The 17,797-nt window shown below is 39.1% G+C and overlaps 1 protein-coding gene across 5 annotated transcripts in view; it reads left to right on the top strand.

Moving 5' to 3' along the window:
- The window catches only part of CABIN1 (calcineurin binding protein 1), a 233,314-nt gene that overhangs the window by 72,724 nt on the left and 142,793 nt on the right, over positions 1–17,797 (top strand). For all 5 annotated transcript variants that reach the window (XR_005589496.1, XM_039504802.1, XM_039504805.1 and 2 more), the window contains exons 27-28: positions 8,511–8,693; positions 14,846–15,177. Coding sequence is in view for 4 of the 5 variants with exons in the window: in XM_039504802.1 (XP_039360736.1) it covers positions 8,511–8,693; positions 14,846–15,177 (515 nt within the window). In the remaining variant the exon portion in view is untranslated. The remainder of the gene's footprint in view (positions 1–8,510; positions 8,694–14,845; positions 15,178–17,797) is intronic.

The raw sequence follows: 17,797 nt of genomic DNA on the forward strand, positions 1-17,797 counted from the left end.
TTTGAAACTGGTATCTTCCCACAGATACAGCTGCACCTAGGACCTTCTCCCCCTCCTCTCTCATCTCAAAAAAGAGTTTAATGGGGTGAAATGTGGGGAATCTATCAATCAAGTTGAATAGCAACTTCACTGATAAAAACTGAATACCTTATTAATACAGCTGCAAAAAGGCTTTACTTTCTTACCTTTCTCAGTTACTTACTACCTCCTTTGCAAGGACGTTCACAGTTTCTAATGCAACACAGATTCTGCCAGTCAACATGCTATTCTAAGAGGTTTACTACATTATACTATGCCTTTGCACAAGCCTCTTGTCCGGTGCTATTGAATACTTGCTGCTTCAGGCCAGTCTCACATTTTTACACACCATTGTCCCCTTCTTTTTCCATTCCTGCCATGCTAGTGAACATCCACAGTTCAGATAGCAAGGTATATTCATTATGCATACTGGTATATGTAAAGAATTCACATCAGTGGAGTAGAATGTTGACAAAGAATAATGATCTCCTGGTCCTAAAGAAGTGCTGAGGTGCTCTTTTTTATAAAGAGAGAGACTGATCCTTTTTCAAAGTTATTTGGAAAAAAGTTGTTTTAATATAAGTGATAGGGGCACACACATGTTTTCATTTGGATATTAGTGAAATAGAATGGCAATGGCTTCCTGTGCTATTATAGAATAGAACTATTCTACTTTGGTTTATGGATCAGCCTTGTGAACTTCAGTCAGTCAGAAACTAGATTAGCCTTAACATACTTTTAAGAAGAAAAGTGAGATTTGATAGAAGTTCTAGTTCTTTAAAATGTCATAGGTAAATACTTTTTCTTCAGCCACCTGAATGACTAAAAAGTCTTCACCAGATATAATGGAATGGAAATTACTGCAATGTTTAATGAAACCTCCCTTCCCTTCCTTGCAGTCTCTGAACAGTGTTAATTTTGAAGTTTGAAACATTAAAGTTGTAGGTAAAAGGTCCATCTGCATTAATTTTTCAAATCCTGAAATTATCTTTCTGGCAAGACCTGTATTCAAATATCAACAGAGAGACCTGTGGCACCTTTAAGACTAACAGATGTATTGGAGCATAAGCTTTCGTGGGTGAATACTCACTTTGTCAAACGCATTGTATTCAAATATGTTTCTGTAACAACATGTCAACAGAAGTCAAAACCTCTTTGTAAACAGGACGAAAGGCACTTTTCCTTTCTGCCTCTCCCTGCTGCACACTGGGGCTCAGTGTCCGAAGATATGAGGAGAGAATTCTGATGCTGGAGCAGTATTTTTAAATATTATTTTTAATATGTAAATGTACATCTGAAGTAAACCGTAAAAGCTTAACACAACTTTGAGGTCTGCTGAATTCTCTACTAAACAGCTGTGTTCACTAAGCAATACACCGTGTCCTCTGAGAAAACAAACATTAATTTTAACTGGTGTTGTGTGGAAATAATACATTTTTAAATTTTCACTCACATTTTTTTCATTTTGTGACCCAGGTAGTTTTGGGGTTTTTGCAAAAATGTCTAAGAAATGGTCATTTTCGTATTGAAAACATATGAAATTAAAAAAAATTCATATTTTTATGAAGTTTGAGGTTCCTCTCGTTTTAAAATGGTTGTATTTCAAGTAAAAAACAAAGTTTACAACTTTGCTATTTGAGGGTTGTTTTTTTTTAAATTTGGGGAAAGGAAAGGGCTTGTTAGTTTGTTTTGTGTTTGAAACAAAAGTTACTTTTTTACGGAGGTAAAATTTTATTTTAACTTCTTTACATCCTTCTAGTCTTAACCAACCAATTATTTTCCTTTTGTTTCTGGAGGATCATAGTAAACAGAAATCTCAACCCTTCTGGTATGTGTGATATCCCAAAATCTCTAGTGATGTGAGATTAGAGGATTTTCATGGAAGAATAATTGTCTTGGCTTCTTCATTTGCAACACAGAGGACATCTCTCTGTTTTCTCTCCTTAGCCTCCTCCTTTGGACCCTGATTCAACAAAGCACGTAACCATGTAATTGGGATTTAGGCAAGTTCAGTGGGACTGTTCACATGTTTAAAGTTAAATACATGTATGTTTGCAGGATTGGGGCCTGGGTCTTTACCACACACTGCTTGCTCTCTGATGTTTCTACTGTATAACTGAAATCTTCTGTCTGTCCATAACTTGCTCTTGGTTCACATTTTTAAGGTTTCCTGCCCAACTATAAGAACTAGACATTTAAAAGAGTTCTTAAAATAAGGTTTAGATTTGTGAGCACAATTCTGCAGTACATACCACAGCTGCAGAGTATATGGCGCCTTGCTTTGTTCTCTTCTGCTGCTGCATTCCAACCACAAGGCTCCCCTCTTTTAACATAATGTATTAAATTACCACAAGCAGTAGATATCAAAAATTGATCTCAGCTTTTGTTATAGAAACATAATATCAATAAAAAGACATAGCCGTTTCAAACTCCAGTCTTCAAGACCTGGGCGAGTGTTTGTCAGGTCTCTTGCCTCAAATAGGTGGAAATTCTGTTCCTTCCCACATTTCTTCTCAGTCACCTCATCACTCTTGAAATGTCTCAGTGTAGAAGTATGCTTTTCTAATAGATGGCCTTTTAAATTTGGTTAAGACAAGCAACTGCAGCCCTGACTTGACCATTTGGCAGTGGGCTGATGCTTGCAGCATATCTCTCCCTTTCAGCTGGTAAGTATTCTGATTATGCTTTCCTTTTCTCATACCATTGAAGAGAAGACACAGTGCACACTCCCCTTTTCTCTCTTCCTGTCTCTTAACACCTCAATTAAACTCTTAATTCTAATCCTTAAATAACTTATTTTGCCCCTTTCTACATTTCTACTCTCCTCCTCTGGTCACACTCTCCCCATGTGTGTCTTCAAATGCTTTTTTCTAAGGTTCGTACCTTTACTTTTGCTACCCCCATGCCAGGAATTGGCTCCCTCTTCTTGTTTACCAAGACTCCCTCTTTCCTCCTTCAAATCCCTCTATAAAGTGCAGTTCTACTTCAAAAGGTGACTATGTAAAAAGACACCTTCATGCTCAGCAGATCTGCTCCCTTTGTGTAGTCCGAGTCATGTCTACTGAGTTTAGAAAATCGTACCCGTTGTCACTAAAGTGCCTAAGTGACGTACGCGCCTGAGTCCCATCTTTTTTTTCCCATTGACTTCTAAAATTTATAAAAATTTACCCTATATGTTTTTGTCTTTTACTACTGTTAGTGCTGCAGAGACACTACAGCTATTAAGGTGTGAGTTGGATTCCGTTCCTTCCCATGCTCATCAACAAACTGCTTTTATTTCCTGTCAGTTACACCTGTGCAAACATGTTGAAGGCATTTGGTGTGATTCTTTGCTAAATCTCTTCAAGGCACAGCACAGAACTCACAATCTTAGAAGTAGCGGGACAAATGTGACTTTACCCCACCTTTTCATCCTGCAGTGCTGGGCTGCTGAGAGAACTGTAAATGGTCCCGTAGGATAACATAAGGATCCCCAGGGGCTGCTTTAAATAGAATCCCCATAATGACCCCATCAGCATACTCCCTTCACCAGACCTTGCAACAGGGCCACAATTGCATATACATTGACTTAGCAAAGGAGAGAATCTCTCACACTGAGTTTATGCAGGTTTTGCTGAAAGCATAATTTGGAGTTCTATAGGTGTCACGAGTGTTTAATTTGGGACCTTCACTGCTGGTGCTCGTGGATGAAATAGAAAGAACACAGCTTGATTCTCAGATTCTAGGCTGAGTTTGTGGTAGTCAGACAGCATCTCTTTGCTTGTAAACTGAGCACATTTGATATAGAAGTTATTGAAACAATAAACAAGTAGCTTTACGTTGCTACATATACTATACATAGTCACTTCTAAAGTTGTTTGAGAAATGGAAAAAATATTCATGAAAATGTATCCCTTCTAGTAAAAAAAAAAAATTAAAAAAAAAAATCCTGAAACTTTTCAACTAGCTCTAGTCATTTCTCAGAATAAAACTTCATTTTAAATCTCATGTATTATTACAGTTGTGCCAAAAATGTATTAGGTGCAGGAATGTACAACTCCTGCTCTGAAGATCTTATAGTCTAAGCTTTTAGGGATCTTTCCAACCTTAATAGTAATCCCCTTTCCTAAAACTACTAGGCCATCTGTTACCTTTTTTTGTCTTTCTTAGCTTTTAAGACTTTTGGCAGGGAATGTTTGTAAAATTCCAGATAAACGTACAGCACTATGTATGTTTTAATCATTTCTTAATAATCAAAGCTAGTATAGTCTTGATTCCAGTCTCTCTCTCTGGGCTCCTGCTCACACTCACAAACTGAACTATGCACTAGCATCGGCTAGTCTGGCAGTCTGACATCACAGTAAACTACCATGGAAGAATCTCAGTCCAGAACCTGAAATTGTTACTGGCATGGGAGAACTGAGAAGGTGATTCACTCATCTTTTCTGGGGGAGAGAGTTCCTGGTGTTGCTCTTTAGCAGTCCTCTCTGTTTGATTAGAGGAGTGACACTGATAGGCTCCAAAGAGAGCCGTGAACAGCTCTTCTTGACAGTGGGACAGTTACAGCAATAGGAGGCATTCAAGGGTAGGTGGAGAAGTAAAAGGAAGTGGGGGGAATATTGGGGTTTCCTGGAAGACACCCCACTCCCCAGAATGATCCATACAGTCAGTGCTGAGTTGTCTAGTTTGATGGTTTCTCCTATTAGTGAATCCATGCCTGATTCCATAGCACTGTCCTACAGATTCTAACTACTGCTCAGGTAGTCCACATACATCCTGACTCACAACACATTGACCTTCTGAAGAACTCTAAGTCTGGAATCCTTTCATACATAACTAATGTAGTGTCTTTGGAAAGGCCTAATTTTGGAACCCCTAGCTCTTGTTCCCATTGTTATTTGCAGTGCAGGTTCAAAGTGTATCCCATTTAGGAACTTCCTCAGACGGAGTCTGAATCTTGATGCACTAATGTATATGTTTTAAGGTATTTTGAGCAAAGAATATCTGTAATGTGTGGATATTAGCACTTCCCATCCTCTGAATTACTATTAGTTGAATCCTGGCAACAACCTAATAATCTCAGACTCTCATTTTACAATTTTTAGGCTGAATTTCAATAGCAGCTGGGGATGGAGTGCATTGAATATGTAAAGTATTTTCATCTCTACTCAGACCACACCTTGTCTTATCTTAGTGGCACCTTGGTGTGTACTCTGAAGTAATACACACCACCGTGTAATATATCAATGGTCAGAGCAGATGAAAGATGGAAGCATAGTCATGCTTTAAATGCTCTGTACACCGTAATTAACACTTAGCAACTTAAGAAAGTGTTCCTATTACCCTCTCTTCTGTAGTTCCTTTGGAGCCTGTGAAAAAGAAATGAAGACACTACATTTACCCATGTCTTCTACTTAGCAGTCCTGATTTATTTTAATATTTAAAAAAATCAATTGACAATCTTTCTAAACATTTTTGGGAAATGTACACTGAAAATGTGGAAGTTGACTCAGAAGAAATCATTAAAAATGTCTTAGATGCAACAGCACAAAACATCCTCCCACCCACCACCCCAGCTTGGGTTGCACTTGCTTTCCTTTTGAAAAAATTTCTATTGTTGCAGCCCACCATCTCGGCTCCATCAACAAAAGCAATGTTGGGAGTCATTGTGCAGACAAAACATTGATGGATGCTTGCGTTTTTACCACTATGTTGGGTGCTCAGAGCAGGGTTAGATGATGATGTGGTTGAAATATTGGATGTCTGTCTGGCTATTGTAGAAATAGCCGAAAGAGAGAGCGGCACATACACCCTTGCATACCTACATATCTACATTTCTTTTTAGTAGAAACTTCAAGCTGAGATTGCTAGTTAGGATTTGAAAAGGAAGACTTAACGTTTGCTCCCTTGGGATGAAAAACCTCATTGATATGCAGATATTTGAAATATAACATGCTAGCTCAGAGCCTATGAGCATCATTTTTTATTCTGAGAGAGGTTAGTATAATTTCCTAGTAATTGATGTAGCTCTCTCAAACTCACTGTGTATACCAGCCATTCTTGATTCCCATTCCAACATTTCGACTTTTCATCTGTCACAGGCTGTACATCAAAACTAACTTCAGTGCTTATGGGGTAATGAAACATTTATAGTCTTGCAACTGCTGTATTTTTGCATCTGCAGGCTTCTAACTCAACCTCTAACCTGCTTCTGAAGCAGATGCCTGAGTTTCTTCCATTTGAAAAAAAAATCTGTTAGATGAATTGCTGTAAATGTGGAGTGTGTTAGTTGTCTGCATCAAGGCTTTTGTTGTTGGTGCTGTCATTCAACCAGTCTTTCAGGATGTTACAAAACTGCTAAGAACCACAAGAGAAAATATCTTTTATTTTATCCCCCAAAACTTTACAATCAATTTCCAAACCTTGGAAGTGTAAAACATAACTTTTTTTTCCTGATACCCACAAGGCGTTCGGCTGTATCCACGTAATCAAAGAACATTCTTAAAGCTCTACAAATGAGTCATGAAAGCTTGACTGACCTCCATTCAGAATCTTTCCTCTCCCATTCTTTTGTAATTATATCATTTCTATATAAAGTCTGTCATCACTAACAAACTGTAAAACTTCCTATTAGGAAGCCAGGAACCCCCTCCTCCAATTCATTTTTCCAGGTACAGTTTGATAAGACCTATTCACTGGATATGCAGGATTTCTTCATGTGCCAAATGGAAAAACCCATAGGTTTCATCAAATTGCATTTTAATCTTTTTGGAATCAAAACAAGTAATACCTGTTCTATAAGTTGAGGTCTGGGGAGGGGTTTTATCTGGTTAAGACACATCCATAAGAGGCATCTGTGCTCTCTATCTGCACTGTGTAAATGTATAAGACGGGAGGGATTTATTTATACTGCCAGCTCCTCTGTTGAAGCTCTCTGTTGCTGAGCATTTTTTCATTTTATTCTTGATCATATTATGAATATGAATGCAGAGGGACTGCATTGGTCTTCAGTGTCAGATACTTGTCAGCCTTTTTGCATGCAGTTAATTGTATAAAACTTTTTTATTGGTTGAACCAATCCTGTGTCTGGTAAAGGGAATAAATTCATTGATGGGCTTTAGATATAGAGAGAGCTCTGTCTGCTAGGATTTCACATCAGACATTGGATTTTGCTGGTGGAAAATTATAGAAAAATGTGGTTTTTTTTTTCCCCATGTGAGGAGGAAAGTGTGCATCTTTTTCTGTAGTTGTGTTGAAGTTTTAGAGCCTGCATGTGCATGGGCTGTTCCAGTTCCAGTCAGGTTGTCTCTGACAAACCCTGACCTAGTGACTAAGGATATATTAGACTGATCTCAGAGGTATCTGAGAAGTTTTCACTTGTTTCTTTATTCTAGGGTGCAGTTTTTATCCCACTATAATCACAGCCTTGTACAACTGTTTCGTATGCTGAAACAACTACAGCTGAAAGGGCTAACAGCCCCCTCTAAACTGTAATACAGCCAACAGGTGTGATACATTATTCTAATCAGCTGTACCCACCAAGACTGAATCACTTCCCTCACCCTTCTATCTGCTAGCCATTGCTTAATTTGTGTCAGGTGCCCTGGCACCTCCAGTCTTGGCAGTTCATAGCCATGGCACTTCTGGGCTTGCCACATCAGTTATGAAAGTAAAAAAATTGCTTGAGCCCCAGCACCTTTTTCATTACAAATTAAGCACAGCTGCTAGCCTGAAGTTCAAGAATCTTGATATCTATTTTAAACCCAAATCTTAGCAAGATGCTAAGCAGATGACCATTCAGTGGACTGTATCAAACTCCTGTCAGGTGGATGATGTCAATGATCATTCTGTTAGGTCTTTTGCATCACTAATTACATCAATCCTCTATCCTTTGCAGGAACTACTTCCAAAAATTCTTAGAAATCTTGATGTTTGTGGTCTTCCCCTAGCAAATGATTTCTAGTGGATTCAGATTTTTAACTAGTGTACCAAAGTTATCCCACCTGCCTTTTGAGATGCCACAAGTGGCACAGTAAAACTGCTGAATGTTCTGAGTATAAAATGTTGGCTACATTCTATCCTAAAGGTGACTGCTTATCAGGGTTGTGGATCAACTCCCTTGTATGAGGTTTCTAACCTGATTAGATATCCCAGGAAGTCATTCGAAAAATGAAATCTACATGAATACTTAGCAACTGCTTATGAAATAAAACAGTTAAATTTTCCGTTCTTGGAACAAACAGGTGAGGAGATGAACATGGCAATAAATTGTAGAAGACCGATTACAAAAAAATAATTAAATTTACCTTTTAGACAGTAGGCACATTGGTTGGCATAGGTCCATGCGTTACAATAGAGAAAACTTTACAGAATGGTTGCAGTCATTATACTACTTAGATTGAGGAGAAAGCACTAACTCATGGTTTAAGATAGAGGACTGTTTGGTCCTAATGTCTCCTGTGGTGTGGATGAAGTAGCGCATTCGTTCTTTACCTCGTTTTCCTTTTTTGCAGAAAGGAGTCAGGACAGCACAGCAGTGGTCCTCTCTGATTCCAGCTCCACACAGGACATCTTCAATGAACCTGCCAGTTCTCAAGACGATTTGAGGAAGCCTTACTCAGAGAAGAGGATTTCCACTTCCTGTTCAGATGTGATGGCATCCTGCAAAGAAACTCTAGGATCTGAAGAGGAAAGAGGTACAATCATTTTATTATGTAACTCACAGCAGCTTCTGTGATGACTAGGGCTGCCCAGTGATTAAAAAAATTAATCACGATTAAAAAAAAAATCATGATTAATCTCACTGTTTAAACAATAACAGAATACCATTTATTTAAATATTTTTGGATGTTTTTACGTTTTCAAATATATTGATTTCAATTACAACACAGAGTCCGAAGTGTACAGTGTACACTTTATATTTATTTTTTATTACAAATATTTGCACTGTAAAAAAAAAATAGTATTTTTCAGTTAACTTAATACAAGTACTATAGTGCAATCTCTTTATCATGAAAGTTGAACTTACAAATGCAGAATTACCTACAAAAAACCTGCATTCAAAAATAAACAATGTAAAATTTTAGAGCCTGCAAGTCCTCTGTCCTACTTCTTGTTCAGCCAATCGCTCAAACAAGCTTGTTTACATTTGCAGGAGATAATGCTACCCGCTTCTTGCTTACAATGTCATCTGAAAGTGAGAACAGGCATTCTCATGGCACTGTTGTAGCCAGCGTCACAAGATATTTGCGTGCCAGATGCGACAAAGATTCATATGTCCCTTTATGCTTCAGCCACCATTCCAAAGGACATGCGTCCATACTGATGATGGGTTCTGCTCGATAACAATCCAAAGCAGTGTGGACCGATGCATGTTCATTTTCATCCTTTGAGTCAGATGCCACCAGCAGAAGGTTGATTTTCTTTTTTGATGGTTCAGGTTCTGTAGTTTCCGCATTGGAGTGTTGCTCTTTTAAGACTTCTGAAAGCATGCTCCACACCTCATCCCTCTCAGATTTTGGAAGGCACTTCCGATTCTTAAACCTTGGGACGAGTGCTGTAGCTATCTTTAGAAATCTCACATTGGTACCTTCTTTGCATTTTGACAAATCTGCAGTGAAAGTTTTTCTTAAAATGAACAACATGTGCTGGGTCATCATCCGAGACTGCTATAACATGAAATATATGGCAGAATGTGTGGGTACAAAAAAATAGAGCAGGGGACATACAATTCTCCCCCAAGGAGTTCAGTCACAAATTTAATTAACACATTTTTTTAATGAGCGTCATCGGCATGGAAGCATGTCCTCTGGAATTACTCCTGGGGGAATTTTGCGACACTGCGCATGTGCAGAATTCATGTCCCCCACAGATTTCTTGGCTTCCCCGCAGAAAAATGACTTTCTGACAGGGAAGCTGCAAGAGCAGTCACACACCATTCCCTAGCAGTGCAGGTACATTGTTTCAGGCCATCCGAGCAGCCTTCAGAGAGGTAAATCAACATGAGGTTGGGGACACCCTAGCCAGTGGCTCCTACCCTTAGCTGCGATCAGCTGCTAGTACTGGCTGGGCTGGAGGCAGGAAGGGACAGGACTTACTCTTCTCCTGCAAGGAGTGGCAGGGGCTGTGTCAGACCAACCCCCAGAAACCTCCCCCAACTGCAGGAAGCTCAGCATCCTCCACTGCTTCCTGCCCCCATCACACCTCAGCTATGGGAGGAAGAGGTCACTGTATGGGAAGCTGCTCCCCTATCCTCCCAACCTCCGTGCATCTGGACCTTCCATACCCAGACACTCCTGCCAAGCCTCATCCCGTACACCCAGAACCCCCCTAGCACTCCATACCTGAACCCTACCCCACTGAACCTCAATCCCTGCATCTGGAGCCCCTCTGCCTCCGGACCTGCACCCCAGACCACCCCTCACTCTGCTTCCTGCACAAGAACCTCCACCCTGATGAACCTCACCCCCCCACATCCAGACATCCATGCCACTGATCCCCAGCTAAATGCACCCAGACCCCCACCCCACCACACCACACTCCCCCAGTGAGCTTCAACCACCTTCACTTGGAAGCTCCTATAGAGTCCCATTGCCCCTGCACCTGTAACCCCCCCATGAGCCTCTGTGCATCCAGATCCCCCCCACAATCTGCCTGCACCCAGATTATCCCATACAGATCCCCTCTCATCCCACACTGGGATCCCCCATACTGAGCCCCTTCACACTTGGATCCTGCCTGGTTGAGTCTGCCTGCCTGCCCACACTAGGTGCATCTGGTGCAGAGGGGCAGGGCCCCAGGATGTTCCTTGGGCAGGCCCAGGCCTTGTGCTGTGTCAGGGTCAGATGCAGCCTCACCACTTAGTCCATGTCCCAGGGGTGGGGAGGCTGCAGGGTGATCTCCCACCTTCGCCCAGACAGTGGCCTGAGCTCCCCACTGCCATGCTGGAACCTCTGAGTCTATTTATTGACAAATAAAACTTGTAGAATTTTAAAATATTGTGCATATAATTTTTAATTTTTTGGCGCAGAATGCCCTCAGGCGTATGGAATGATGGCCGAAGCATGAAGGGGCATACGAATGTTTGGCATATCTGGTGTGTAAATACCTTGCGATGCTGGCTACAAAAGTGCCATGCAAATGCCTGTTCTTACTTTCTGGTGACATTGTAAATAAGAAAAGGGCAGAATTATCTCCTGTCAATGTAAACAAACTTGTTTGTCTTAGTGACTGGCTGAACAAGAAGTAGGACTGGGTGGACTTGTAGGCTTTGAAGTTTTACATTGTTTTGTTAGTGACTGGCTGAACAAGAAGTAGGACTGGGTGGACTTGTAGGCTTTGAAGTTTTACATTGTTTTGTTTTTGATTGCAGTTATGTAACAAAAAAATCTACATTTGCAAGTTGCACTTTCATGATAGAGATTGCACTACAGTACTTGTATGAGGTGAATTGAAAAATACTGTTTCTTATGTTGATCATTTTTATAGTGCAAATATTTGTAATAAAAAATAATATACACTTTGATTTCCATTACAACACAGAATACAATATTTATGAAAATGTAGAAAACCATCCAAAATATTTAATAAATTTCAGTTGGTATGCAATTGTTTAACAGTGCAATTAAAACTGGGATTAATCGTGATTAATTTTTTTGAGTTAATTGTGAGTTAACTGTGTAATCAACAGCCTTAGTGATTACATTAAAATGTTTTGTCCAGCATGTAGAAGTACTGGAAAGATGTTGAACTATGCTTTTGAATTTTTATTGGATGCCAGTGGGGTGTATATGTATAGTTTGTGTTTTTTTAAAAATGTGTATATATACATTTTATATTTATATCACCCATGTGGTAGTGATACCACTGACATAAGTGGTAGAACCCTCTCATAACCTGCAGAATCATGTGGTAAATCAATTTTTATCATGCTCTTTTGACTGCTTCACCTGTACTCTGGCTTCTAATATTTCAAAGTCCTGAGCAGTTCAAGGAGCTGTTATTGTAAAACAATCTCAAACAAAAATGTTTCTCTCTTTTATCCATACTTAATCATGGACTAGTGATAGATTATTAATTCAGTATCTTGCAAATGATAAATACTGGAATTGAATGCTTTTAATCACACTGGTGAACTTGAAATCACCCTCTGCCATCCTTTTCCAGTGGAATACAGCAGTTATTTGTAGCTCCAATAGATCATTTGATATCAGATGTTATATATGGAAAAGTGATTTTAAATAATTTTAGACCTTCCAAAATCTATTCCTTAGAATTTCTCTCTCCATCTGAAGCCTGTATAGTTGAACTTGGTGCTGAGGGAGCTGGGCTTTACAAGTAGAGGGATATGAAAAACAAAATCAATACATTTGTTTAAAACTCTCTAAAAGTTAACACTTTTTTTTCTGTAAAATGTGAGGGTGTAGCATAAATATTATTGGCATGTAATTTGTTCAACTTCGTGAATAATGCTGCCATCCAAACTTAGGCTCATAAAACTTTCTTATCACATTGTTTAGTCTCTCCTTCCATAATATCATACCTTTGTCAATTTTATAGAGCCACAAAATCCATAGCTGGTCCTGATCCATTCCCTTATTCTCATTGGAGAGAAATGTACAGTAAACATTTATTTCAACATTGTATGTATCATTGACATTTTGACGGATAACTTGTTTTCTCTTTTGAATTATGCTTTTTCTTAAGGTTTGTCTAAACTAGGGAAACTTGTGCCAGAGTGACTATACCAATACAGCCTCACAGGTGCAAACCCTCAAATGTGCAGAACTACTTAAACTAGTATGTGACTAATTCCAGTAACCTTGCAGAATAAAATTCACCAATGTAATCACCATCTTATACCACTAAAGTGTATCTATACTGTAAGTCCCAGTATAGCTACATCAGTGCAAAATACCTAGTATAGACAGAGCCTTATATAAATAGTATTTGGGAGGGATTGGTCAGTACAATAACAATTTTCTAGACAATAGTGACTTAAGTCATTGCAATCAGACAGCTGTTTGGAGGCCTATGTTAAATTCAGTATTGCATTATTTGCATCCAGTATAACAAATGTCTCTGGAAAAGTACCTTTCTAAGCCAGCTACAAATATAGCATTACAAGACAGTGTAATACATTTAGATGATATAATGTATATATTTTGTATTCACTGTATGGCAAAGATTGAAATGTTTTAGGCTGAGAGCTATGTCATTTAGCCCTCTGAAAATTAAGAGTATGCAGTCAGATATATGCAACATAAATGTAAATCAATATAAGATTTGATAACATTTTGTAATATGACCCAGTATAAGAGGTGGGGTGTGTGTTTTATACTTCCACTTCTAACTACACCAACTGCTTTAAAAAAAAAAACCCACCCACAAAACAAAACAAAAACCCACAATTAAAAATTTTTTGAATTAGCTTTCTTACAATTAATTTAAAAAAGCCTATTTTGAGAGAATAGACATACATTTTTGATATACAAGATACTTTAAAAAATAATTTAAACAAATTTTAAGTCACCCAGATGCTATGAGGATAAATGCAAAATAACATCAGCTAGGTATGTAAAAGGGGTTTGTGTGTGTCAATTTTGACAGCTTTTTTCCTCTGCTACTGGGATGATTAAGGCATTGGAATGACTGAAATTTTGTGAGTTGAGAATTAAAACATTCTGGTATTACAGACACTCGCCAACTTACGCAAGCGTTTCGTTCTGGAACGCCTTGCGAAACTCTAATTTTGCGTAAGTTGGGAACGTATACCCGACCATTACGCAAAAAAACTAAACAAAAAGAAAACTTTCCAGGTTACGGAACTTTTTCCTTAAGTGCAGATTTGCGTAACTGGAGGAAGGTCTGTACTGAAACATTGTATATTGAAACATTGAATATGCTCTAGCTTGAAAAATCTATAACACATTTTAAGTTAAAAATTTTAAAAGGTCTTCCTCAGACTTGGGATGGCTCAGACGCATCAAGTGTGCTAACAATTCTAGGCCAGAAGGGGGTGATTGTAAAATATTTAATGCTTTAAAAAATTAAATATAAATATTTTCCCCAGCCTTCAGAAGCTTCTGAAAAACATAGTACATCCTGCTGGAATTCTGTGTCAATTTCTAGTGTCAACACATTCAAAAGGCTATTGAAAAATTGGAGAGGGTTCAGACAAGAGCTTCAGGAATGATTCGCGGTGTGGAAAACACACCTGAAAGAGAGACTTAAACTCAGTTTATTTAGCTTATCAAAGAGAAGGTTAAGAGGTGATTTGATCATGGACTATAAATAGCTACATCGAGTGATAATATCTGATATAAGAGGGCTCGTTATTCTAATAGACAGATGTAACAAGGTTCAGTGGTTGAAAGCTGAAGCTGAAAATTTTTTAATTGGCAATAGGTTGCAAATTTTTAACAGTGAAGGTAATTAACCTTTGCACAGGTGACAAGGGATAGTGTAGATTCAGCATTACCTGATAAATGAAGATTTATCTTCTAAAAGAGATGGGCTGGTTGAACCACAAATTATTGGACTCAATGGAGAAATTACTGGGTGGAATTCTATGGCCTGTGTTATTCAGGAAGTCAGATTAGGTAATCATAATAGTCCCTTCCGCCCCTAAAACCTGTGACTCTAAAATTGCCTTCCTCTTGATAAATGATTATATATATGTTTCTCGAGGAATTTGAAGGTGTCTTGTTCACTGAACATCAAGAACAGTCATATGTATATTGGGAAGTTGTGGAATTATTCTGAATGTAGTTTAATGGAGAAAAGGTTTTAAGTTTTTCAGTACACATCAGTTCTAAAACACAAATGCTGAACCTTTGTTCATTTGTAGGAAAATCGGAAGAACCCATGGAGAACTCTGAATCTTATCATGCAGCTGACCATAGTGTCCAGAAAGTTCTTTCAGATGCCCAAGCATCATCTGGCATCCCTGTCAAGGCTACAGTTCCCCCACCTTCACAGTGGGACTGTAAGAAGAAAGCTGAATCTTGTGGAGATGCATCTGAGTTTCCCCAGTGTCTTCCAGCAGATCTTGAAGAGCAACGCAAATTCCTGACAGAACAGTGCATCACCTCTTTCCGTTTGTGTCTGAGCCGTTTCCCCCAGCACTATAAGAGTCTCTATAGGCTGGCTTTTCTGTATACGTACAGCAAAACGCACAAGGTAAGACGTAGCGCTGGCAGAATGACTGGCGAGCTGTGTTTAAAGCTATTTATTTCTTATAAATATAAAAAGAATTACATCTTACCTATAACTAAATAAGTGGACTGAACAAATGGTTAAGAACTCCTCAATGTTGACATGGACATGCTGTGTGATCTTGATCAATTCACTTAGCCTTTGTGGCACCTCAGATTCCTCATCTGTAAAAATGAGGATAATAATGCTTACCCACATAGGGAAGTTTAGTAAATTGGATCTAAATTTTAAAAAGTACATGTGCAGAATTGGGCAAGTACCAATTGATGCACATACACATGCTGAGAGATCTGAATGCAAAAAGGTATGCTTTGTGTGCACACTTTTTAAATGTTAGGACTTTGTGTATATGCAGCTTTTTGAAAAATAAAAGCAGTAAATTTATTAATAGATACTTATTGATACTAGAAGATTACAGATCCTTAATATATTAAAACAAGAGGAGCTGTATTCCAGAAGGTCACTTGAGTACGGTGAGAATTAGTTCTCTTCCCATCTCCCTCCGTTTCTGGCTTGTGGCATCTCCGGGGCCAGATGTAAGATCACTGTCAGATAGAAGACCAGGTTTGGATACCAGGTTTGGTCTCTGACTCTTGTGCTGCCTTATCTTGGGAGTACTGCAGAGCGTGGGTTCTCGTTTGGGGATAGGGAAGTCTTGTGCCTCCTCAACAGTGATATTTTCTGGTCAGTTGAGAATAGTTTTAATAGAGCTCTGAGAGGAGCACAGTTCCTCCTTACTGAAGTATTGTCATGGAACTATTTGGAAAGGGGAAGGTTATATAAGCTCAATATGAAGACAGAAACGTTACCTCTTTCTCCAGTCACACAGCTGAAAAAGTTCAAGATTTTGTAACCTGAATACATTCCTCCCATCTCATAGGAATGCATGCTTTTTCTAACGGCATTCACTGGATGGGTAGTGTAGTCAGACAATGGCTATATGGATGCAGGATTCCTAGTTATCACTAAGTGAAGGTCAAAATAAGAATTAGGGCTTGAGGGAAATTTCTTTTCCCCACTTGATACTAAACCCAAATTGCTGTACTGGGGTATTGCGTTTCTAAGTCTCCTGCTCCTGTAATCTGTCATTACTTCCCCCTGGGTAGACCAATTACTGGCTGTTAGAAATCACTGAGTGAAAGTCCCTCACGGATCCTATTGCAATTCCAAAGCAGACTGTGGCGCACAGGCCTGTGGTCTTGGTTTAAACAGGACAGAAAATGTCTTAGTCACTATGTTGGAATTAGTGCACCTTTGGCCTAAGAGCCCCAGAACTTTCCTCCTCCAGCATGATGAAGCTTTATGTGTTCTTCATGGTAGAATTACTGTCAAAGGACTTAAACTGTCATGAGTTCTCTTTCTCTCTGTTTTGAACTGTAAACTTTCTTTATTTTAGATTTAGCATGTTTAGTTTGCATCCAGAACAAGTAACCATGTTTTTGCAGAGCACTATCTGTCTCCCACATAATCAAGCAGCATACAAAATGCATTGAGCATTGATCTTTGCAACTGTGGATGTTTTGAGTGACTCTTGCATGCTGTAGCTTTTTTTTTTTTTTTTTGGTTAAGAATTTGGTGCTCATCAAAATTATAGATGGATACTGCTAGCCTAGAGGGAGGCAAAGTGCGCTAAGGTCAGATGCTGTGAAAGTTTCTTCGACACAGTTCTGTGGTCCACCTGAGTTTTGGCCTGCAACACCACTGCTATTCTAGCCCTGGGCCTTTCTCGAGCAGCAACTGCCTATCGTGCCAGCTTTTAAAGTAAATTGTAAAGTATCCATGAGTAATAAGTTGAAACTACCAAACTTACTTCTCAGTTGGCCAAAATCAGGATTTGAACCCAAATCTCTTGATTTGAAAGACTAGTGCAATGATACACTGTATTATCTTACCCCCTGGTATTCCTTCCCCACCTACACCGTAGCTTCTATTAATTGAATTTCCACTATGCACTCTAATAGCAGTGAGGGTAGGTAATGGGAAAAGGAAATTATACTGCTTGTCATAGTTATCGGGCTAACTGCACCTCCAAAAACCCTTGGCTTCTTGAGCATACCTCCTCTAGGCCTCGGCTGTCACCTTTTTCTTGAGATGGAAACACACATTTCTCCCACTCTCACACCAGGTGAAGGGTGGCAGTCCCCTGTGTCTCAACTGTGATCACCTTACCAGGTCTGACTTGGGCTCAAACCTGCAGTTTTGTTCCCAGTGACAATGGTGATTGGTGACCAAACAGCTTCCTTAAAGCTAAGTCTTTATTTAGAACAAAAGCATTTCAGAGGAAACACATCTTAACAACAATAAAGCATCCTGTCTGCATAGCTAGTTCTTCTCTAAGGCTTACCATTCCCTAGATCTGTGAGGCCCAGTTCCTTCATACTGCTCCACTTTGAAGCCAGCAGCTGGCTGCCTTGTCTTTTTCATGTGTACCTATGTATTCTCATCCGGGAAGCCATTGTATTGCCTTCATGTACAGTTCCCATTGAATTCAAGCATTATTGGCGTTTAATAAATGTTCAACTAATCCCAATACAAGTTAGATCAATGCATTCACACAGGAAAGTCTTATAACCCAATATAGAAT

This window comes from Mauremys reevesii, linkage group 18 (genome assembly GCF_016161935.1).
Source record: "Mauremys reevesii isolate NIE-2019 linkage group 18, ASM1616193v1, whole genome shotgun sequence".
Lineage (NCBI taxonomy): Eukaryota > Metazoa > Chordata > Testudines > Geoemydidae > Mauremys > Mauremys reevesii.